Source organism: Microtus pennsylvanicus, chromosome 11 (assembly GCF_037038515.1).
Source record: "Microtus pennsylvanicus isolate mMicPen1 chromosome 11, mMicPen1.hap1, whole genome shotgun sequence".
In the NCBI taxonomy this organism is placed as follows: domain Eukaryota; kingdom Metazoa; phylum Chordata; class Mammalia; order Rodentia; family Cricetidae; genus Microtus; species Microtus pennsylvanicus.
This window is the reverse complement of record NC_134589.1, coordinates 61112795-61136952: the sequence shown is the minus strand read 5'-3', so window position 1 is coordinate 61136952 and position 24158 is coordinate 61112795. Positions and strand designations below refer to the sequence as shown.

Sequence of the window (24158 nt, the reverse complement as noted above, 5' to 3'; positions counted from 1 at the left end):
TCACGTCCACGAACTAAAGGAGGCACAGACAGCTGGCATCATGTCACACAGCCTCCTCCTGGTCCCCACTTGGCCAGTTCCCCGAGGACAATGCATCGGGCAGCTCAGAGGAAGGAAGGCGGGTGGGGAGGACAGGATGAGCTGCTTTGAGGGGACAAAGGTTCTAAGATAGTAACGGTCACACAACCCTGCAACTCTGACTGAAACCCCTCAACTGTAGCTGAATGTGTGGTGGGAACTATGGATTAATAAGTCAGGGAGGGGGTCCACGCTCCAGCAGCTGAGGCTCACACTCAGTGCTTGGCATGGGCTTTGTGGAAGAATTGGAGGCCTTTTGGGCAGAAACCCAGCTGGAGGGGTTTGGATGCCTCAGGCCTACCTGCTCTGATCCAGGGTAAGTGACCGTGCTCTATCTGGCCGAGAGCCAGGAAGATCCACAACTATCCTATAGCTCTTAGGTAGCCAGAGTAGCCACATACCTGCCCTCTCCCCCAAAGCCTGCCGCACTGCAGGGCACAGCAGTTTCCTCGCCGGGCCTCTGGGACGGGGAATGGACAAGAGGGTCTGCAGCTGCTCCCTCCAGCATGGCCCCATGCAGCTCGTTAACAGGTGTGTGGTGCTGGTCTTGGGGCACAGGCTCTGAGTCCCAGCACTTGGGCAGCAGAAGTCAGAGGGTCTCTGGGTTTGAGGCCAGCCTGGACTACAGAGTAAGACCGTATCTTGAAACACAAAATAAAATAAAAAGGCAGGTGGGTGCTGGAGAGACAGCTCCGTAGTTAAAGAACACACACTGCTTTTGCAGAGAACTAGGGTTTGGTTCCCAGCACCCACACTGGGTGGCGCACAACCACCTTAACTCCAGTGAATCAAAACGCCCTCTCCTGGCCTCTGTGGGCACCTGAACTAATATCTACACTCAGATAACACACATAAACACATACTTTAAGAATATAATTTTTAAAAAAGTCATGTGGGCCAACTTTCAGGCCCTTTGGCTGCTCAGGCTGACTCAGATATCACACAGGAATGGCTGGTTCAACTATTTATTGTGGCGTACTTTACATGCAAGAACACAAATTAGAGAGACAGTATTTGGAAGCAGAACCAGTGGGGTGGGGACACACTAGTTGTCACGTTGGGCCACCCTCCAGAACCAGCTCTACCCACACAAACACAGGACAGTGACAAGAACCCGACTTGTAAGACAACAGAATAACAGACTCAATCCGGTCCGTCCTTTCAGCAGCCCCACGGATCCTCAGATCCTCCAGACAAAGTGCAAACTTTAGGAAGAAACTACCCCTGCTCTCCCAGAGAGCCCGGGGCGCGAGTATGGCAGAATCAGTCAGAACACAGGGTGGACAATTGTTCTTGGGAACCCAGGGAAGACTAGCCTAGACCTCCATGAACAAGAAGGGCTGGAGATGGGCACTGAGCTAAGTGGGTGCCACAGGACCATAAAGGGGGGACCTCCAAGAGGAGACATATTCCCCTCTTGGCCTTCTGTGAGGCTGAGCACACAGGGAGACTCTAGTCATCCCAACAGCAGACCACAGGGAGACTGTGGATTGACCAGGCAGGAACAAAGGCTCTCCTGCTGTTCTCCCAGTCATATAGGGCTGACCTGGCCCCTAGAGTGCCTGTGTTCTGCTCTGAGCCACCTGAGACCATCAGTCAGAGGAGTGCGAGCAGGAAAGTCTTGTGGTGGAGCAAAGGAACTCACTGCCACCAGGCCACTTAGGGTCCAGCCACCACTTTCCGGGCGGAGCAGTGCTGTGGGTGACAGCATGGGCCAGGTGGGGAGGACAAGGGCTCACGCCAAGGCACAGTCACTCACATGAGGGGCTGACAGGAAATGAAAACTAGCTCTGGCCACAGCTACCAAGAAGCCCTTTTGGCTCTGAAACCCCATGTCCCATATTCAGATAACTGAGTTGTTCAGTCTCTGCCCAACTCTAGCCTGCCTTCCTGGTACCTGGGCAGGCTCACAGGGTCAACATATACCTGGTGACTTTCCTTTGCTGCTGCCTGATGGCCAAAAAGGTAGGAAGAAGCAGTCTTCATACTTCAGCACACAATGAACAAGAAAAGGTTAAACACATCCTCAAGAAAATATTTTGACAAAATAAATATTTTAACCTATAATCAGGTGTAATTAGTGCTTGTGAGTCCCGGCAATAATTTAGTGTAATTAAGTACACACTCATCTGTGATTTCTAACACTTGTCGAGGCTGCTGGCTTGAGAGGGCTCAGCTTCTAAGGACTTTGCCCACAGATGGTGGGGAACCACAGACCTCAGGACAGGACAGTCCACAGGGTTGAACCCCCTTCAAGACCCCCCCTAGGCCCAATCTTGCTTCTCATAAAGGCCTCAGGCACATGTCACTACAGCCCACAGATAAGGCGGACTACCTCTAGACAAGAGAAACCAGACTATCAGCTGGGCTGCTCCCAGCCAGAAAGACGGTCTCTTGACACAGCCTGTGGGAGTCCTTGAGTACAGGCTGCTCCCAGGGCAGCTGTAGTCAGGACAGGGGACATCTGGATACTGGTACTAGAAACAGCCTTGTTGGGAACACCCAAGGTAGGCCTCCACATCGTCTCTCTCCCTGATGGAGGCCCATCTTCTTCTCTATATCACCCACAAGCAGGGGCATTCTCTTAATTCAGAGGTGCTGGCCTGATTGCCTACTGCCACAGGTCCAGCTCTTTAGACTGTACAGCTGATCCCCAGAGACAACCCTTTTAGACTGTGCCAAAGGCCAAGCTTCCAGGTACTCCCCTGGTGTGTGATAAGCCTTCAGAGGCCTTAATAGTCAGCCTAGCTTAGAGGGCTCTGCCCTTGAGAAACACTGACAGAGAAGCTCTGCTTGGCCACGGGTCCTGATGGAGTGTGGAGGGGTGGCAGGTGCTCAAAGAGGGCTAGGTAGTTAGCAGGTCAGCTGACATCCTCCACAGGCCCTGCCAGGTGAACCCTAACCAGAGTCCTTCTGTTCTCACCCAGGGCTACGGTCCCACCCTAAGAGCTGCCCAGAGCCTGCGCACTGATCCTACTGCAGGTGGGACCCAGCCTCCTCTCCCTGCTGGGGCTGGCACTCGGTGGAACAGGTGTAGCACTGGGCCATTCTAATGGTGGGAAAGGCTGACCACACATTGGGTGGGGAGTGTGTGGTGACCTGCACAGTATATAGTAATACAGCTGCAACAGCTTTTTCCTTTCTCTAGGCGACAGCAGCTAGACCAGGATTCAGGGAGCACTGGGCCATTTGCTCAGAGACAAGGAACAAACCAGCCAAGGCAGGGCAGGAGCAGGTACCACCAGCTCTCGCTTGCTCAGATCCAGGCTGTCAGGCTTCAGACTGAAACTGCTGGCTAGGGGGCACGTGAGGTGGGGGGTAGGTCAAGTGGGGACAGCCATGAAGGCTGAGGCCATGTCAGGGAGGGGGAAGAGTGGGGAAGAGTGGAGTGTGGCTCCAGCCTGATGCGGCCCCTGGTCGTCGGGAACCTCCAGGCACAGCACATACAGTGCTACCTGTTCTGGGCCTGGAGGGAGCCATATGGAAGTTGCTGAAGGCAAAGCCTAGTCACGGGATACATTAAAGTCATGTTGCGTTGGCAAACAATCCTCTCCAGACATCAGGGCTGATGTGAGCGTGAGTGTGCACAGTGTGCATGGAGTAGCTGTCTACCATCCGCAGGGCACGTGCTGCCCTTGGCTCTTCTCACACCGAAAGCCACAGGTCCCAGGACTAGCAGCTGACGGATGGAGGAAGGGCCAGCGACAGTACAGACACTAGTGCCACCCAGTCCAGGGAGAGAGACGAAGCCTGTGGTTACAGATACTTGAGCCCTGCTTTCCCAGAGTCCTTGATGGAAGAAGGGGTCCAGGGGAGAAGAGTGTCTCACCTAAGGAAGCCATGGAGCTAGGCAGAAGCAGGATGGGGTGCTGAGAGTCAGTTTAGGAGCCTGCTCAGAAAGTGTCAAGGGGCTACCCTGCCTGAGGCTGGACCACTGCTTCTTCCTGGGAAGACCCAAGGCCGAGAGCCCTTGGGGTGAGGGAGGACAGGCCCTGTGGTCAGTGCTGTGGCCACTCAGAGAAAAAGTGGCAAAGCGGGCCCTGACCAGGCAGGCCTGGGAGCAATCAGTGGCATTTCCATGGAGATACAGATGTGCAGGCTGAGGGGTTGGGGAGTGGCCAGTGCCCAGTGTCCACTAGGAGAGTCAGCAGTGACCTGTCATGGGGAGGCAAACCACAGGACAGCTCACAGGGCAAAGAGTGCGTCCTCAGACCGCTCTGGCTTCTTCCGGTTGGAAGTATTTGAGGCTGGTGCAGGGGCCTCTGTTGGGGGTGAAGGCAGGTCTGGAACTGTTTCTGCAGCTTTGGCTCGCTCTTCCAGGAACTTATCGAACTCTGCAATACAAACCAAATTGAGGGATAGGCTTGGTGAGGGTTGCGTAGCGGGAGCCCCATACCCTGGTTTCCAGCTCCAGCCAGTATCATATTGGCCTGGCTACCCTCTGGGAGGAGGTACATGTGCAGGGGATGGGAGGGAGTGGAGGTGGGAGGGGTCCTGGCAGGAGAACAACCCAGCCAGATTCAGGGTTATTCCGGGCCCTCCTGGTCTGGGGGATCAGCCTAAGGGAAGTCACTGTTCCTGACTCTCCACAGGCAGAGCTGGTGGAAGCTGGATTAGGGGATGTGAGTGGGGAGGACCCAGTATATTGCTGTGGGCCCCATGATGGGAAAAGGGTCTGACAGCCCCCAGTCTCTTCAGAGAGGGCTTTGGGAAAAAACAGAGGGTGCAGAGCACCTACTCCCCGAGAGCTCAGAGTTCTATTCCCCCAGATCAGCACAAGCAGGGCTGAGAGTGGGCCAGCACCTGCTTACATCACAGATTCACCCTCACTGACCCACACAAGTCCTCGGACTGGTCACTGTCATAGGGGAGGGGTAGCCTAGGATAAGGTACGGAAGGCAAGATGGAGAGGGGGATGTCAGATGGGAAGAGGGTAGGAGCCTGGCTGGAAAACTAGGCCTGTGTTCCTACCTGACAGATTCCCAAGAGGCCCTCACATTCTGTGCATTGTATGATCTGTGTGTACAGGGGACTTAGGACCTGGGCAGAACCAAGGATAGTAACCTGTGCCCTCCATTCACCCTCTTCCTGACCTTTAACAGCGCTGTCTCCATCAGCATGAGTCCCCATGAAGGCTAGGGCTCAGGCCCAGCACCACAGGGATCTAGTAGCAGAGGCCCTGTGCAGCCCTGAGAGTCAGGAGCCAAGAGAGCAGAAGGCCACTGGCCAGGCCTACCTTCACTTGTGACACCCTCTTCCAGGTCGTCACCCTTCTGTGAATGGAGCAGAGAATGGCGTTAGGGCTCCTTCCTGTCTTGCCCACCCAGCCACCTCTGTCCACCCATGGCTACCCAGTGAAGTCCTACTTTTCCTAGTTCCAGATTCTCTTCTTCCTATTAGAGAGGCAGAGAGTGTGCTTAAAAAAAATGTTTAAGCCAGGTGGTGGTGGCGCACGCCTTTAATCCCAGCCCTCGGGAGGCAGAGGCAGGCAGATCTCTGTGAGTTAGAGGCCAGCCTGGTCTACAAGAGCTAGTTCCAGGACAGGCTCCAAAGTTACAGAGAAACACTGTCTTGAAAAACAACAACAACAAAAAAAATGTTTAAAAAAGCAAAGTGACAAAGATTTTAGGTTTTGATCTCCTAGAAGGACAAGAAAGAAAAATCCAAAATTGGTGCAGGCTGCTACCTGGGCCAGAGGGGAGAACCCCACCATCACCACCAGGCTCTGGGGAGAGATGCCACTGTCACATGAGGCTGAGGCATGCCAGTGCTGCCAGCACAGGGATTCTGGAAAAACGCCATCCACACCAACAGCTAGGATCCACTTGGGGCCTGGATAGCCTCAGCCTGATCTCCAGTAGGTCCTTTGACAGTGGAAGCTATCACCTAGAAATAAGCCCCACGGCCTCCTAGGAGCTATCACTGCCTTCCCCTAGACCTAAGCTCCCGTTTTGCTGCCTAAAAGGGCCATGGAGGCACTGTGCACCTCTAGACATTTAAGTGGCTCACACTTGATTAGAGAGGAGCTCATACATGGGCCTTCCTGGGAAAGGACCCATAATGGAGTGAAGAGTCACCAGCAGGGCTGAGCAACCTGGGCCTCTGACATGTCACTGCCTTGTGAGAGTCTTGCTAACAAACCCTTTCTGGGTCTCATGTAGCCAGCTAGCTTTGCACTTCTGATCTTCCTGCCTCGACTTCCCAGATGCTGGGCTTACAGGTGTGTGGCACCATGTAATGTCTGGGACAGGGCCTGCGATTTTCTGTCCCTGCCTCTGTGAGGGCCATATTTCTTCCTAGGCATCCCTGGAAAGGTCAGAGGGGAGTTCTTTTAGCCTTCCCTGCCACCCAGGTGGCTGCTTCCTTGGGCTGTATCTTTAGAAGGCCTAGCCTCCTGGGGAAGAGGCAGTGTTGGCTCCTAACTATAGCACGCTGCCCTCTTTCACAGGGGAGGTGCCACAGGAAACCTGTAGCCACCACCGAATCCCTCCTACATCCAGCAGCTGTGAATGGCGTGCTCTGTAAGGAGAAGGAATTGACTGAGGCCATCTTCAGATGCATGATTTTCTGTCTTTTGCCCATCCCAAAAGATGGGCAAACATTCTTTTGGGGCAGGAGCTCTTTTAAACAAATACGAGAAGACAGTGAGAATGGGGTGATGGTAAATTTAAAATCAAGCATCTAACTCATTTATGAAATGAATAAAGAAAAAAAAAGAAATGAAAATGTTGGGATGTGGTACTTGCCCATCAGCATGCACAAGGCCATGAATTCAATCCCCAACACGGGGCAAAAAAAGAGAAAAGGAACAAAAACCAAAACACAAAAATATCTGCTTCCCTTAAAATAAAAAGCAAAATGAAACAGAGACAAATAAGCAGAAAAACCACTCAAACACACACCGTTGGCATTTGAGAGAGATTGGGAGGGTTTGGCATGTGTCAGGAGTGGTTCGAGATGGGCTCTCTAATTCCACAGATGTAAGACATCTGTATGGGACTGTGTGGCTGAGAGGCTGTGCCCAGAGCCAGCACCACCAGCGTCCACATATTGAAAAGAAAGGTGAGCTTGGCTGAGCTGCCCCCTCCCTCCTCCAACCCACCATGGTGGAGGGGGGCCCCTGCCACAAGCCCCAAGGCCTGTCCTCAGAACATCTGCCTTGCCACAACCCCCACACGAAATGTAGAAATCAAGTCTCACCAGGTCTGTCCTGAGCCACACCTCAATGTCGTCCATGACAGAGGGCTGCGCAACGGGGATCTATGAAGGCAGAGGCGGCAAGCAGCGGGCGGGGTCAGGCAGGCCCCCACACAGCCAGGCAAAAGAAGACAGAACACCAGAACAAAGTAAATCATCAAAAGTAACCCCCAAACAAAACCAAAATGTACACAGAGCAAAACAACTACAAGGCACGCACAGGCAACACAGGCAGCTGCATGAGAAATGGCGGGTGAGGAGAGCAATGAGCTGGTAAATTAGAAGAAGCAGGCTGGTCAGCAGGGGCTGGTGGCGAGAAAGTACGTGTTCTTGATATGGATAACTTTTTGCTTGTGTGTGTTTGCCTTTTCAGGCCAGGCTACAGAGCACCTCCTAATCTCAAGAAGGCACAGTCCTGCAGCAGCCATGGCAGAGGATCCGCTGCATTTAGTGAAGAGGCTCTTGGGCCTGAGGGAAGCTGAGCAGCAACATGCCTAGAGCAGGCTGTGGGTTCTCAGGAGGGCACCCCAGCCCTGGGCCTCTGTCTACTAGCTGAGGTGGCTTTCTGAGGGGGGAAGGAGCCAGAGGCAAGTGCTCCCTCAGTCTGTCTGCTTCCAGAAGGCGGGCACACTCCCATTAATGGAGACACAGCTAACAAAAGAGGCTTTGATGACAAAAAGGACAGAGGGCTTTAGTCTCTTTCTCTCCTTTGAGGAAAAAATACCACTCGGCAGCCCCGAATGCCACAGCGTCCTTCAGTCTCATTCTCTCTGCTCTCAGCAGCTGGCTAAGCCTTAGTCACTGAGAAAGGTAATCTACTGCGGGCTGGGGAGCAGGATGCCTAGGATGTGGCAGGGCTCCCCAATAAACCTCATGGGTATTGGAGAAAGTGCCATGCCTCGGCCTGAGTCAACGGTCCCAGAGCAGAGACTGTGAAAAATATGTGCAACTAAAAACATTTACATTGCTGTCAGATAAGAGGTAAAGGTGGCCTTTAAACCCCTAGAAGTCACGTTAATAAAAGGTTGGCTCCCTGCCTAGACAAATGAGATGATGGCCTTTAGTCAGGGCAACCTGCCTCTTCGCCTACCCTGGGACTGAGAGGTGCCCCACCTGGGAGGCTTGCTTATTAGCCCCATTATTTCTAGAAAAAAAAGAGAGAATGACAGTACTGTGTCCATAGCTGGCTGCATTCTAAAGTCACAGTCTAGAGTAAGGATGAACTTTAAATAGGCAATAAGGAGACCCAGTATAAAAAGAAACAAAAATAACCCACAAAGTCCAGCCTGAAAAGGAAGAGAACAAAGGGTTCATATTGCTGGTTCCAGCTTTAGAGGTTGAGATCTGTTGCCAAAAAGGTGTGGCACCCGCACATGCTGAGCAGATGTCAGCAGCACCTCCTATGGCAAGCTGGTGACCCCCGGCTCCGAGAACGTGCTCTGTGCTCATCTTCACCCTGCCGGAGGCAGGCACACAAGTGTTTTCAGAATGGCTCACTAATCAATAGGCACCGTCCCTCTATGTCGCCATTTTAACCCCCAGACACTCCAAACTGTCATACTGGGTATTTCAGGGAGTCCTGGTGACAAAGCAGACAATTACTCAGTTGCGGCGAGAGCAAGGATGCTCAATGGTTGTGCCTACAGTGCTCATGGCAGATGCCGGCCTCCCCATCAAAGAACGCTGGGACACAGAGGGTGCACTGCTATCGTGACTGCGGGCGAGCAGGTTTCTACCTTGACGGACTCCTGGAAGGGATGTGCTGTTCTCATAATCGTGACATCTATAAACCACGTCTGACTCGTTGGGGACATGTGCCATACCTAGCCCCCAGCTCAGAAAGGCAACCATTTCTCCAATGAGAAATGCTGACCAAAGCAGTTGCTAGGGTGCACACGAGCACTTTTGTCTTCTCTAGCTCAGTCCGCCTTTCTTCCTGCAGCGTTGGGGTGGAACACAGGCTCTCCGGCAGGAGGGATGAACACTTCCACTGTGTTGCTAGTTTTAAAGGGTCACAGGCTAAACAGACATTTCAGGGCTTTCTTCCTTATAATTCTTTTCATTGCTGTTAAAAAGTAGAGGGCTAGGCTGGACCTGGTGGCCGGCACACACCTTTAATCCCAACACTTGGGAGGCAGAGGCAGGCAGATCTCTATGAGTTCGAGGCCACCCTGGTCCACATAATGAGCGCCAGGACAGCCAGCGCGATGAAGCAGTGGTCTAGAGGTGTAATTCAGGAGTACTTGCCTACCATGTATGAAGCTTTGGGTTTAATTCACATCATAAACATCTGCAAACAGCTGAACACATCCCTGCAATGGCAGCAGAGCAAGACAAAAATGGGGCTGGGCTCCACCTGGACCACACTGTCCAGCTGTAGGCCTGGGGCAAGTCACTTCTCTCTGCGCCTTTCTTCAATCGGGGAGCCAGCCTCTTCTGTCTTAGAAGTCTCAGTTATGTGGCAGAAGGTGAAGGAGTTGGCCTGGGGAATTTCAACAAGGCGTGGCCTCCATCTCCTCACCTGTGAACAGGGTGACTGCAATGTGGCATTCTGAGTCTAACACGAACATTCTGAGTCAGGATCCCTCATGGTCCAGGTTTGTGTTTCTATATTCTAACATAGACACCCAAGGGAGTCTAGTCACAGGAACTGAGTCTCTTGGGCCTCAGGGCACGTTCTGAGGAGCTAGGGTGCTATTTCTTGGCTAGGCTTATGTGATGGAAGGCAGGTGACTGGATGCAGAAGCATAGCTATGAACCAGCTCTGGGAAGCAGGCAGAGCCTCCCTCTCATCACACAGGTAGAGCCAGACCCAATCTTAACACGTACACTGACTGGAAAATAGACCTGCAGAGGCCCAGAAAGAGGGAGAAACAAGTCCCTCTCCTGCTGATAGAGGAAGGGGGCGTGGCAAGGAGTCTCGGTGTGTTTCTGTCCTGGGACTTTGGGGTCTAACATCTGTAACGGATCCATCAGATCTCTGGAAAGCTTTTAGCCATTCTGTCATGGTTTTAGCATCTTCTTGGACAGTGATCCAAGCTGCAGGCTGTTCCAGGAGGTTATAAAGAGTGATGAGGGAGACAGAAGGAGAATGGGTATGAAGAGAAAGGGATCTACCCAGAACACCCTCCCATAAAAACCAAGCCCAAATGTTGCTGCCTGTGAAAAGAGCAGCCAGGCTGGAGCCCTGGTAACAATACCCAGCCCATCTCTGATGTCAAGGTGGCAGGTTAGGATCTGGGTGGTGGGCAGAAGTCCTGTTGTTGGCACCTTAGGAACAAGAAAGAGGTGAGGCACTGGCACGGCCCAGTCAGTCTTTTGTTTGTTTTCACCTTTGGTGTCCTACGTCTGATAGTCTGCCAGAGTTACAGAGTGGAGATAACTAGAATCAGCCTCTGAGAGCAGCAGTAGGGTTTTTTACTAATCTGTTTTTACTTTTCATTGTGTGTGTGTGTGTGTGTGTGTGTGTGTGTGTGTGTGTGTGTGTGTGTGTATTTGTGTGAGGGGTATGTTCATGTAAGTGCAGGTGCTCATGGAGGCCAGAAGAGGGCACCAGATTCTCTGGAGCTGTAGTTACAGGCCATTGTGAGCTGCCCAATGTGGGTGCTGGCAAGTGGACCTGGGTTCTCTACAGGAGCAGTATGTACTTTTAACCACTGAGCCATCTCTTCGGCCCTGGCCCTGTCTTTTATAACCCACTGCTGTTGTTCTTCCTTGTCCTGCACCTCTGGTGTTAGGGATCAGCAGAGGACCTCAGGCTCTACTACTTCTGTTCTTGTCACTATTATTGTTGTTGACATGGTTTTATGCAAGTATGTGTAAGACAGGGTCCCATTATTCAGCTTGGGCTGGTCTCTGTGTAGCCCAGGCTGGATCACACCAGGAGCCTCCTGTAACAGCCTGTCCAGTGCTTAGACCTAGGCATGCTTTCATTCTCTGATTTCCCTGCTTATACCTCATAACTGATCACCAGCCAAAAGTAACAGAAAAGACCGGAGGGCCAGGGAGGGACAGAAGGGAAGGCCGCTGACCCTGGGCTCAAGCCAGATCTTGCTTACCTTTACTTGCCAATGCACCTGCTGCAGTGGCCTAACTGCAGGCTGCCCTCACACCTGAAGTCCCAGGAGAAGAAAGAACGAGTAGACACCCTTCCACAGCTGTCCCCAGCTCCAGGCACATGAAGAGACCTACCTGCCTGATGGTGCAGGTCTGTACTGGGTGCTATCTCTAGAGGAGCCGTGAAACTCTCTTTGTGATACTTCACCCAGACCCAGTGGGAAAGATAGTCTAGAGCCCCTGGTCTCACTCAGTAGTACACAGTTTCCATATGAAGAATTTGTACTTGACAGGTTGGGAAGGGTAGGACTTCCATACTATAGGAAATAAGCAAAGCAGCTAACACACATTGTTTTAAAAGGAAAACAAATTGTAGGCAGGAAGGTGAGATACCAAGTTAACTGTTAGTTGGGTTTGTTTCTAGGAAACTGAAGACTGGCACTCTACGCAGGGACAGGGAAGAGGAAAGTCGACTTGTGTCGACAAAGACAGGCACCATCACCAGCTGCCCAGGTCACACTCAGGTAGTTTGGAGGGCAGTATCCTTTTTTGCAGGGCTAACAGGCACAGGGCACACAGCTAGAATATCTCTGTTTGGACAATGGAGATATTTTATGAAGCCTGCTCTAAGGCCAGGGCCCAGCGTGACCTAGAAGAAGAAAATGAAGAGCCTGGCCAGTCCCCACTTGCAGGAACAACTGCTTTCTCACTGAGAGCAAGTGTACACTGCTGTGGGAGGGGACAGCTTGGGCACCCGCTGCACTGGTCTCCAGACCCTGTCTGTGCCCCTAGCTTAAGCCTTTCTCAAGCAGGTGGCCCCTGTGCTGCAAACAGCTTGTCACTTGGAAGTCCTACAGGACACCTGCTATCGGGCCCCTCTCCTGGTCTGACGTCAAGGGCGAGTTCTGCATTTGGCTCACTGCATTTACCTGGAGGGCAGAAGTCCACATGTCTATTTCTGTCATTTCTTTGTAGCCTTACCTGCTCCATCCCTACCACACACACCTAGAGGTTTGATTCTGCACTTAAGGATGAAATGGTCCAACTGAGGCAAGCAGCTTGGGACCCTCTCTTCATGCATCCAGCTCAGGGCCACCTGCACAGATATGGTGGGAAAGACACTCCCAAGCCACAGAGTGGACTGTAAGCGTGATACAGGCTCTCCTGGCTTGATTTTCTTTGGCTCTGTTACTGTCATCTATACATTTATGCAAGAGGTCTCAGGCCATTTGTTAGGCTCCATTACAGTATAAAAGCCCACCGAGCCTAGGACTGCCAAATTCCCAGGCATGAGTAAGAGGGAGCCTCTCTGACTGGCCACGTGCTGAGCCCTCTCTTAATGGTCCCCTCCTAAGCACAAGCCACGATTACTTATGCTCATCCTGGAAAAACGAATACTGCCGAGAACTCCAGAGTCTGTGAGAGAAGGGAAAGGCCCTCCCCTCGTGCCTGTAAACATCCCAGTCCACGAAGATCCGGGAGCGCAGGCTCAGTCAGGGAAGGTGTTTCTGGAGCTGGAAGTCTGGGGCCTTACGGAGACTCTGCGTAGACAGGAGGGGAGATTGGCACCCCCAGAACAAGTGAGTGATCTCTGTCCTGTCTGGTCACAAGGACTGGGCAGGTGGCAAGAGGAAGGTGCCGACTGTTACACAGTGAGGGGCTGGGGTGGGCAGCGAGCTCACTCAGCTATGGCTCCTCACCATTCCTTGGGTCATGAGCCAGCTGTCTATGGGCTGCAGGTCACAATCCCCACCATTCCCTCTCTGCTGGGCCAAGGACAAAAGAGTCCCAAAAAGAAAAGTCACAGCAATACCCACAACAGGAAGTCACAGCACATATTGTAAATAGAAGAGTCATTGTTCAGATTTGGTAGTCTGTCACACAGGGAAATGTGCCTGGACGGATGCTTCCCACATGCCCTAGCATGTCCCCATCCCACCTGCCCAGAAAAGAGAAGGCAAACCCAATGCCGTGACCCTGGGGGATAACAGAATGTTCGACACCTGAGAGGTCATCCAGGCCCAATTCTTTGGATACAGCGCAATTGCTTCTACTCTTTTCTGACTTACTCTGCTTTCTTGTTTGTTCTTTTTTTCTCCATTCTTTTTTTTTTTTTTTTGTCCATGTATCTTTTCTTAGATTCTTGACTTCAATGCTGAACTCAGCATGTTCTTTACTGCCTTGTTTGTTTGTTTTTGTTTTTGGAGACAGGATTTCTCTATATAGGCCTGGCTGTCCTGGAACTCTCTCTGTAGACCAGGCTGGCCTTAAACTCAGAGATCCACCTGTCTCTGCTTCTGTAGTGCTGGGATTAAAGGCATGCGCCAGCATGCCCAGCTTTTTTATTTTTTTTTAAAGATTTATTTATTTAATTAAGTTAATTTTTTTTTAAACAGACAGGGTTTCTCTGTGTGGTCCTGGCTTCCCTGAAATTCACTTTGTAGACCAGGCTGGCCTCAAAACTCCCAGAGACTGGCCTGCCTCTGCTCCGGAATGCTGGGATTAAAGGCGTGCGCCATCACCAGCTCTTTATTGCCTTATGCTTTTGTGTTTGTTCATTTGTAGTGTTGCTGATGATCCCAGAGCATCATGTACACTAGACAGGTGAGTTACACCTACAGAACTCTTGCTTTAAAAAATATATTTATTTTATATGTGCATATGTACATGTACATTGGACATGCATGCCACTATGCAGGTGGAGGTCAGAACGCAACTTGTAGGAGTCAGTTCTCTTTCCACCATGTGGTTCTGAGGATGGAACTCAAGTCAACTCAAGTCGTTAGGCTTGGCGGTAAGTGCCTTTCCCTGCTGAGTCATCTAGCTAGCCCCTCTTGCTTCTTCACATCATAAAACTAGAGGTGGGCTCTTACTTGCAGAGGTGTGACTACACAACTTTCTCTCTACTTTCTTCTCAGTTCCAGGACAGCATGGCCCATGAAGGATCAAGGCAGCCTGCAGATGTGTTCACACACAGAGACACACATGACCATCCCATGTCCTGCCAGTCTTCCTTGCTAAGGCCCTTGCCCCAGTAACAACAGGAACAGCAATCTGCCTACTATCATTGGTAAATCTGCTGGAATCAGCAAGACCTTTGAAAACAGGGAGCCAGGCCAAGCCACGCATTCAAAGGGTGAGAAGTTGACCACGTCTCCTGGACTTGGACCCAGGCCTGGGCACTGATAATGGCATGAGTGGAGCAGGACACAAGCTAGCATGATGGGGCAGGTCCTTGGTCCATTGCCGGGGGACAAGGCTGCTCCAGATTGGCGTGAGCCAGGAGGAAGGGTCGTCCTTGTCTTTACTGGACAGTACACTGGCAGGCCCCTGGTCTGGTTCTCTAATTCCTTTGCTGGGTTCAATGCAGAGATAGTTTAAGTAATGGGAGGCTTAAAGAGCAGAGGCTACTATGTGGATGGCAGATGTCACTGCAGGCCACTACTGTGTAATGGCAGGGTGGCAATAGATGGGATCTTCTGCACCCCCTGGCAGTAAGTATAGGGAGGCATATGCCAGCTCAGAAAAGCAGTCCCCACACTCGAGACCAAGGTTTTCCATTACGTTAGGCAGCTGTTATGCTGTTCCTCACCAGTCCCTTTGTACAGGGCCCACAGGAGGCTAAGATCTGATGTTCAGGAAGCAAAGGGCCCTTCCTTTTCTAGTGGATGGGTGGGCACAGCTCCCTTTCATTCCAGCCCAGGGGGTCCCGGGAGCCCTCTTCCTCCTTGCCAGGCAGACAGGCATACATTCCCATACATTTCCTAGTTGGGCTCAAAAGGAAAATATCTGCAAAAATGTATTAAATGCATAAGTCCTTCTGAAGTCTTCCATAAGCTGCTGAGACTCACAAAGATTTCATCCTTTATTTCAAAATGTTCTGACTCCTCGCTTAACTCTTTCCAAGCCCGGAGTGTGACAGGACACTCCCCATGCCACCTCACCCCTGGGACTGTGCTACTCGGCTAGGCTGGCAGCCAGCTGGCTTAGTTCAGTATTTACTTCCCTTGAGAGGGTTATCATTTTATCAGTGCACTGCCAGGCTGTCTCTGCCATTTATACAAGTCAACTTCTGCTGAATTATTCAACTAACTTTACCAAGCTGCCTGCCTTTGTATCCAGAAGACTGTGGGCACAGAACAGGCCTTCAGACCTACCATTTCTGAGCTCTGTTTCCGATTGTCTAGAGCAGAGGCGAGTCCTCCAACAGCCTGGGGATCCTCATAGGTGACCCTGGAGAAAACAGTGCAAGTGAGCTCTCGCCCAGTGGATGCAGAGGTGTTGTGGTACCTGCCTCGTGTCTGCGGACTCCTGCTGTCTGTCTCCCAGCACCAGCTCACCCCTGGAGTCAGTCCTCTGAGACCTGGGTACCACACTTTTCAACAATCCCTGCCTTGAGTACTGAAGCTGAAGAGAAAGGTGTCTAAGTGTTCTGGAAGTCCTCAGAGGAAGAGGCTTCAGAAGGCCAAGTAATTATTTCACAAGCATCAGCCTCTCTGCTGCGCTGAGTGGATGGAGTGCTAGTTCCAGATGCAGGGGCTATCTGCTTTGGAACTGGCTCCCCCATTTCTGTTTGGCTCATTTTGCCTCCATCCTGACCTTTTTTCTCAATTGGTTAGGCGCTGGGAGTAGGTCTGGTTTCTGTTTGTAGGGGGAGGGGCTGAATGAGGCAGGGTCTGCAGCGTGGCAGATAGCTTAGGGAAGCAGGGTTTCTACTCAGCCCTGAGCAGGCTGTAGAAGAGAGAGAGAGAGCAATCCATGACTGACAGAACAGACAACCCTGGGGCAGAAGAGAAGGGGAGACAGGGCTGGTGCTCTCCGGGCCAGAGGAGAAGGGGAGATGGGGTTGGCACTCATTCAGTTTTAGAAGGTAACAACAAGTCCTCACCATTATAGTTTTAAGTTTCTCTAAGTCTTTTTTTTTTGGGGGGGGGGAGTGTTGAGACAGGGTATCTCTGTGTAGCCTTGGCTGTCCTGGCACTCACTCTGAAGACCAGGCTGGCCTCAAACTCACAGAGATCTATCTGCCTCTGCCTCCTGAGTGCTGGGATTAAAGATGTGTGACAATGTTGGTTCCAGAAGTCTTTAATTTGGTAAAGAAAAGGCGTCATCCTTTTTCAGTGTGACCAGCTGAGAAGACGCTCCCTCACCCCCACCCTGTATCTGCAGAAAGCCACTGGGAAAATCCCACATACGTCTTTCGCTGTTCAGCCAAGGAGTTCCCTCTGGTCTGGGCAAACATGTCGAAGCCATCATGAGGCTTACACTGTTGCAGTGAGCTGAGGGTGCCACTGACAGTCTCTGTTCCCAAGTCTGTGACAGCAAAACAAGAAGCAGGTGAGAACAAACGTGGGCTTTAAAAACCCTGTAAAGATGTCGTGTTATTGTACTGTATTATTACCATTCTCTCTCTGTGTACATGTGTGCGCGCGCATGTATGTGCATTGCAACTCAGATCATCAGGCTTGTATAGAAACTACCTTTATCCACTGAGCCATCAATCTTATTGGCCCAAAATATGGGTTCTTAAAGGAGTTCCCCAAAAGTGAGGATGAGAGTCTAGTGGGCTAGACACTGTGGAGCTTCCCGGCTGTCCTCAGCACTCCCAGCACAGCACACATAAGAGCCAGGGCAAGCTAGGTGGGAAACAGGCTTTGCCCTGAATCTGAAACTGTTCACAGAGGGAAGGAGGCATCCTAGACAGAAGAGAGACTGCTGGCAGTGAGGGATGGGGACAAAGGACAGCATGCCCACAGCTGTTTCACCACACACTTCTCGGGTGCTCCCACCACGTTCACTCCAAAACAAAGACTAAGGACATATTTGATCTGGAAGCTATTTCCTAGGCACCCAGAGTCAGAGTTCAAGTACATCTGGTGGAATCAACATGGTCCTACGGCCTCAGGAGCTCACGTGTAACTGAACAGTTAGGAGGACCAACCCTTGCAACATTTGGCTTTGACGCTGGGAGAGGCTCAGAGGGGGTCCTTTGAGACAGACAAAGGCCGTGATTTGGAGAGCCAGGCTATGGGCAGTGTTAGCCCGTGAGAGGCCAGAGTGAAAGGCGTGGCTGGAAAGGGAGCTAAGAGGTGACCAGTGAGGTGAAGCAGTGGATGGAAGAGCATCAGGCCTTTTAAAGAAAGCAAAGCAGCAGAATCCACTTTGAACTTTAGGTATTAAATATGGGGACTTGAACCCAGCATGGTGGCTTACACTTGAATTCTTGGCACTTGGGAGACTGAGGCAGGAGGCTTGCTATGAACTCAAAACCAGTTTGGGCTACACATTGGGTTCCAGGCTGGCTCAGCAGGTAAAGGCACTTGTCACCAAGGCCTTTGATCTCTGACCAATCCCTAAAACTCACATGGTGGAAAGAACCAATGCCCATAAGTTGTCCTTTGAACTCCACATGTGCAACATGACACAAGCGTGCAATGCACACAACACTAAATAAATCACTGTGATTAAAAACTTTAAAGCCATATACAAGACATGTATAAAAATATGTGTCATCAGCTATATCAAAGGCTAAGACATCTACTCTATTATGCATATATGGCTACAGAGGAAATTGAGACACCAAAGTCATAACAACTGACAGGCCACTGGATAAAGATTTAATTCAACTGAAGTGAAATGAATATAGAATTATTTGGAAAAAAAACATAAAATTAAGGTAGAGGAAAGAATTTTGAAGGCCATGATGGTTAGTTATACCAATATCAGAATTTAATTTTGTATAATTTGATATAACTGAAACATAGAGTCATTCATATACTTTCATCGTGGAAAAGTGAGGAGTTTCTCCTAAATTTCAGACAATAGAACACTTTAGGTTGACAGTATAGTCTGAGGTAGGCAAATATATCACGTCTCCACTTTCTGTTTCCTAGTCCTGTGCAGACATTGTCAATCCATCACAGATTCTTCTTTTAGGGATTTATGTGTAACAGTTAGCTTTAACTGTCAACTTCACATATTCTAGAATCATCTGAATAGAGAATCTCAATGAGGAATTCTCTGGATCAGGCTGGGACTGTGGTGCTTTTGTGGATGGTTGTTTTGATTGCATTAATGGAGACAGGAGGACCCACCCATCCTGAACAGTGATATTCCCTGGGTTTGGGCTCTGGACTGTCTAAATGCAGAGGTGAGCTGAGCACAAACAAGCATACATGCACTCAGTCTCTCTGCTCTTGACTGAGGATGTGACTAGCTGCATCAAGTTCCTGCCTTGACTTCCCTTCAGTGATGGACTGCCACCTGGAATGACAGGCCAAATCAACCTCCCCTACGATGCTTTTGTCAGGATGTTTATTACAATAACAAATGAAACTAGAACAATGTGGCTTCAGCTGTCTTTCAAACCTGTGTTCTGAGCAGCCAGTGAGGTGAGACCAACTTGCCACCTTCAGCCTATTCAATAGTTAAAAGAAATCATTTCAAGTACAAAGAATATTCCAGATAAAACACGGCAGGTTACTTGTCTTTTAAAAAGCAATTTCTACATCCTCAGAACTTCCTCCACCTCTACCTTCCCATAAGGGTTTGACTGTAAATTTTAGGAAAGGAGTTAGAAGTTGAAGGTGGTGCAGTTGGCTGGAACTTGGGTCACACCTTCACGTGGACTGCTCTAAAGGACCTCTGACATTGAACAAAGACAAAAGTATCCAGGAGGAGGCCAGAAAGAGGGAGACCCTTTCTTCTATTTAGGACACTCACCCAAGCCTGCGAGTTGGGAGGAGAGAGAAGATGGGGGTGCTGTGCTCCCTACCATGGGGCTCACCACAGCAGGGGAGCCGGGGCCCAGGTCTATTAGGTTGTCTTCAGTCACTTCACTCAGTACCTGTCAGGACATAAGATCGACAGAGAGGTCAGCCATGGTCAAACTCCAGCTCCCCCAACGCAGATCTGTTCATGTCTGGCAGATGAAAGGTGGCTCTCCTTGCCTACCCGAAGGGCACACAGTGGGCCCAGGTTACCAGAGCCCCATGCCCTGCCCTCCTCTTCTCTCTTCTCACATAGGATAAAGTGAATCACTAGAATGGCGACTAATTTCTGTGGGTGTCTTCTGCTTTCCCACCAGTATGCCTGTTAGCTCTCCCCAGGCTCCCTTCAAACAGAATTTGCTCTGCAGTTACTCAAGAATTTGTGTTTAGTCCTAGTCAGGTAACCAGAAGCAAGGCCTGAGTAGGTGAGGCATCTAATGTGTGTACTGGGTAGGCGCCCACCTCAGAAGACGAGGGAGCTATAAAGACACTTACTCCATTGCTGGCATTCTGAGCAGATCGACCAGACCGGTACCTCTCGAACCTAATGGAAAGGAGAGCAGACGTAGGAGAACGTGAGTGAGGCCCAAATGGCTATACTCACAGTCCTGAGAAGAACAATGCCATGCTTCCCTTGACACGGGGCTTCTGTCTTACAGGTTTGGCTCCACTGTCTCTCCCACAAACACCCTGAGCTGGCATCAGGGAAAGGGTATTGGCTGGTTCTTGGAGGAGCCCACCAGAAGCATCCTTAGTCGTCTCTTCATACATTTGGCCCCAATGCTCCTCCAGTCCCTGGAGGTATGTTTGGGTCATTAGGTCTCCACATGGTCATTTGTGAAGCCTGGCAGCAAGTGCAGCCTGATTCTACTCCACAGAGCTCTTCTTGGGGTAATCAGCTTGTGGCTACAATGCCCCAACGCCAACTTCAGGAAGGGACAGGGAGCCTGGAGAAAGGCCTTGCCAGAAAACATGAGACGGATTGTGCCAACTTTCTAAGGGCTGCCAGGAAGGCAAGATGGAGTGGGCCCTGCCAGGCATACCCTCCTCCACATCCAGTCAGCACATGGCTGTGAATGGAGCTTAGCTGAGGGCGACTGCAGACAAACAACCCCTCTGCCGGAAGTATCCTTCCACCTGGTAGGAGAGGCTGTGGGATATCCACAGTGGACAGCAGAGCCTGTTCTGGGTTGTATTTAAATGACCCAGGTAAAGAGGAAGGCAACCAGCTGACTCCAGAGAAACCAGAGAACAGAAGGGCAGAAAGGCGCTGCTCTGGGCTGCCACCCACACTGAATGTCATCAGCAGCTAGGACAAGGGACAAGGGAAGAACAGTATGACTAAGAAGGTGTACACTGTAGGGTTTGTTTGTTTGTTTGTTTGTTTGAGTTTTAGGGAGTTTATTATGGATGCCTAGGTGGGGCTTAATAGAGCAAAGAATTGTGTGGCAGGGAGGGGTGCTTTAGCTAAAGAATGAAAACACTAAAGAACTCAGGAAGGTGGGGAGACCTAAGCGAACCATGGAAGGTCACAGACTGTGTCATTAATTAATTAATGTTTTTTTGAGAGTTCTGTTAGATAGCCCAGGCTGGCCTGGAACTCACTGTGTAGCCCAGGTTTGCCTTAAGAGACTCTTCTATCTACCTCCTAAGTGCTGGGGTTACAGATCTATGTCATGGTATCTGGCTTCCACTGCAGCTTTAACTCCACCACTCAGGAGGTAGAGACAGGCAGATCTCTGAGTTCCAGGCCAGTCTGGTCTCCAAAGCAAGTTCAAGGACAGCCAGGACAAAGAGAGACCCTATCTCAAAAAAACAGGAAAAAAATTAAAAAGAAAGACTGATTACATGGGCATAGTGGTGGTGTGTAAGTGTGATCCGAGAGAAGCTGAGGCAGGAAGATCAAGAGCTTGAGGCCAGTCTGGGATATAGAGAGAAAGAGAGAGAGAGAGAGAGACAGACAGACAGAAAGACAGAGAGACTGTTCTTTATACCCCCTTGAAACAAAACAAAACAAAAATCTAATCAAAATAAATTAAATAATAAACTAACAAACCAGAAAGACTTGTGTGATTTTCAACAGCGGTCTGTAGCATCCATTGGTGCCTCTGAAGTCTTTCTACCTGCAGACCAGTGGACTTATGGACGACCGTTCCACATTGGTCCTGCTATTCATGTCCAGTGAAGGCTTGAATGGACACAATGGGCTGGGAGTGTTGGGGTCCTCAAAATGGACACACTGCCAGCAAGCCCACACTCCTATAGCAATCTCTGTGTTCATCATAGATGGGCACAGGACCACCCATCCCTACTGCCAGTCAGGAGCTAAACCAGCTCTGGCGGTGATGCACAGTGTGGCCGTCTGAGCTTTCAAAGCATATGCGAACACAGTGTCTGTCTCCTGTTCCTAATGACGTCAGATCATTGTCCTTCTGACAGCCTACACAGAAAGCTGGCAGTCGGCAGAGGGAGTGGGCTACAGGCCTCCAAAGGACACACTGCAGTCGGGCTCTTTTAAAGGAAAAGGCTAGCCTAGAGTCAAGGCAAGTCACAACCCTGGGCCAACTGGGAACTGCCCAAATCAGGGTCCAGATGGGAGGGAGCTGTTCTTGCCACCACCCACTTAAAGCTAGGTCCAGAAAACACGCTTTTGACTTAGTCCTGTGGGAGGCTTTGGAGAGAGAAAAAAAAAGGTTCAAGTTTGTCACTTTAAGTGGTTTGGCTGTGGGAAGAATTGAAGGACTGTGTGTTTCCCCAGAGAAGCAGTGTTCACACGCTGCCTACTTCACTCAATACCCCAGACGTACTGACATTTACAAAGGGAAAGATCTTTTTTCCTTTTTCAAGAACAGAAAGAAAGAGGAAATCCTTCTCTTTTGTGAAGGCTCCCCTCCCCCAGTCCTCTTCACATTCAGAGGATCATCAAAGGAGCAGGTGCAGCCCCACCCCAGCCCTCCTGGGACTCACAAAGAGCAGAGGTGGATTCTGCAGTCAGCTACCTGCTGTCCTGTTCTCTGGAGAACAAGAGCGCTGCTTCTGTCATCCAAGAACAAATGAGCATCTCTGATGAGCACTTTCCACCTTGAACACCTCCCAGGCTTTCTCAGCCTCCCTCCCCTGCTTTGTTTATAAAGGAAATTCCTCTGATGTGCCAATCATCTTTTTAAGGGAAAAGACCCCAAAGGACTCCGGCCCCACCTCTCATAGCGGAGGAAGACGTTGTTGAGGTCATCGTTGACGTGCAGCAGCTCCTCGGTGACCTCCTCATTGGACACTCGGGAGATGAGTTCCACTATGCGGTGCTGCATGGCCCGGCAGGTCCTGTTCAATTCCTAGGAAACACATGCACCTCTGGCAGAGCCTACTGGGAATGCCTTCCTCACATTCTACTGCCTCTGAAAGGATGTGCACTGACTCCTGAACGTCGGTGAAGGAGTGCATGCTTGTTCATAAAACCAGGCGTGCACAGAATGTGAAGTAACAGCTCCCTGCTCTCCTGCCTCAGAGGAAGCAAGTACTTCTTCAGTAGATGGCGTGTGTGTGTGTGTGTGTGTATGTGTGTGCACGTGTGTGTGTAAACCTGTTAGTATAAGTCATTTTTTAAAAGAATATGTTTGTGTAAATAAGTTTGAAATCTATATGGAATATCTGTAAGGACACAATTTAATAAAGTTATTCTAGCAGACATATTCCTATAATGCCACTAAAAACAAAATAAGTAATTAAATCCATCACATACAGAAAAAAGCTTTGGTACAGTTTTATGACACAGCATATTCTACCTAGAAAAAATCTGGGTGGCTAAAATAATCCCACAATGCCCATTTGCTTTGCCTCTTGCCACTAAAGTACTCACCTATGTTTGGGTTCCAAAGTTAAGCCATCCCTCTCTAGTGTTAAGGCTGTACCACATACTGTCCTGGCACTTCAGTGTCAGCTGACTTCAACAGCTAACTACAAATCATTTTAAAAGATTTTTATTTTATGTGTGTGTACCTGAGAGCATGCATGTACCCCACATGACTGCAGGTGCCCATGGAAGCCGGAAGACCGTGCTGATCCCAGAAGAACTGGAGTTACAGGCAGTTGTGAACTGCCCAATGTGGGAGCTGGCAATCGAACCTGGGTCCTCTGCAAGAGCTGCCAGTCGATCCTACTGCTGAGCTTCCTCTTGGGCCAGTAAAAATCATTTTTAAGGCAGAAAGATATAATTCTTTTTTTAAAGATTTATTTATTATGTATACAACATTCTGCCTCCATGTATGCCCACATGCCAGAAGAGGGTGCCAGATCTCATTACAGATGGTTGTGAGCCACCATGTGGTTGCTGGGAAATGAACTCACGACCTCTGGAAGAGCAGTCAGTGCTCTTAACCATTGGGCCATCTCTCCAGCCCAGAAAGACATAATTCTTTGTGCCTTGCTTCTTCTCATCAACAAAAGTGGCTCTTTCATCCACTACTTTGTACAGACCACCTCATTTCTCTGCTGTATGTCACCCTGTCCAGAGCTCACTGTCCTGCTGCTGTTGGACACGTGGCTTGTGCTATCTCTGTCTTTGGCCAACCCTAACAATGAAGCAGCTCACACACACTCATTCTTACACACTTGGGCAAGCACTTCCGCACCGTGAGGTCCTCAGAAGCAGAATCTCTCTCTGAGTGAAAGTGACATCAGAGTTTACTGGCATTGCTAGCAGTGGCATGGCTGTACTTTACAACTCTGGGTGCTTTGTGGTGGTGTGCCTGTTACCTGGCTGTGGCCTTAGAAGCGTCACAATTCTCATTGAGCTTCTGTTGGCCCAAGCTGATACTTGCAGCCCTCAGTCACCAGAGGAGCCCTCTCAACCTTTTAAAGCAAGAGCCCCTTAAGACAGACTTTGTACCTTACAGACTGGTTTAGAAGCTACCTTGCCCCACAGCAAGCTGCTAGCTAGGCTCTTGTTTGCAGAGATCCTTAAGCACCCGCTAGGCCCCTGCCTTCTTACATGCCAGACTGAGGATGAGGAAACATGGCAGGTTTGTCAGGCTGGCCCCATGGGTCACCAGGGCCAAGGCA

General features: G+C 50.3%; 1 protein-coding gene across 8 annotated transcripts in view; it reads right to left on the bottom strand.

The window, feature by feature from the left end:
* Nucleotides 1–1029: 1029 nt before the first annotated feature.
* Tom1l2 (target of myb1 like 2 membrane trafficking protein) overlaps nucleotides 1030–24158 on the bottom strand; it is a 121314-nt gene continuing 98185 nt past the window's right edge. For 2 of the 8 annotated variants that reach the window (XM_075992329.1, XM_075992326.1), the window contains 9 exons: nucleotides 22299–22432; nucleotides 19596–19644; nucleotides 19054–19177; nucleotides 16527–16644; nucleotides 15489–15564; nucleotides 13032–13094; nucleotides 7279–7338; nucleotides 5315–5351; nucleotides 1030–4412 (listed from right to left, as the gene is read on the bottom strand). In XM_075992329.1, coding sequence (XP_075848444.1) covers nucleotides 4264–4412; nucleotides 5315–5351; nucleotides 7279–7338; nucleotides 13032–13094; nucleotides 15489–15564; nucleotides 16527–16644; nucleotides 19054–19177; nucleotides 19596–19644; nucleotides 22299–22432 — 810 coding nt within the window. In that variant the 3' untranslated portion in view covers nucleotides 1030–4263. Of the gene's footprint in view, nucleotides 4413–5314; nucleotides 5352–7278; nucleotides 7339–9631; nucleotides 9797–13031; nucleotides 13095–13412; nucleotides 15096–15488; nucleotides 15565–16526; nucleotides 16645–19053; nucleotides 19178–19595; nucleotides 19645–22298; nucleotides 22433–24158 lie in introns of those variants that run through there. The other 6 variants (XM_075992331.1, XM_075992327.1, XM_075992332.1 and 3 more) reach the window with 4 other exon arrangements.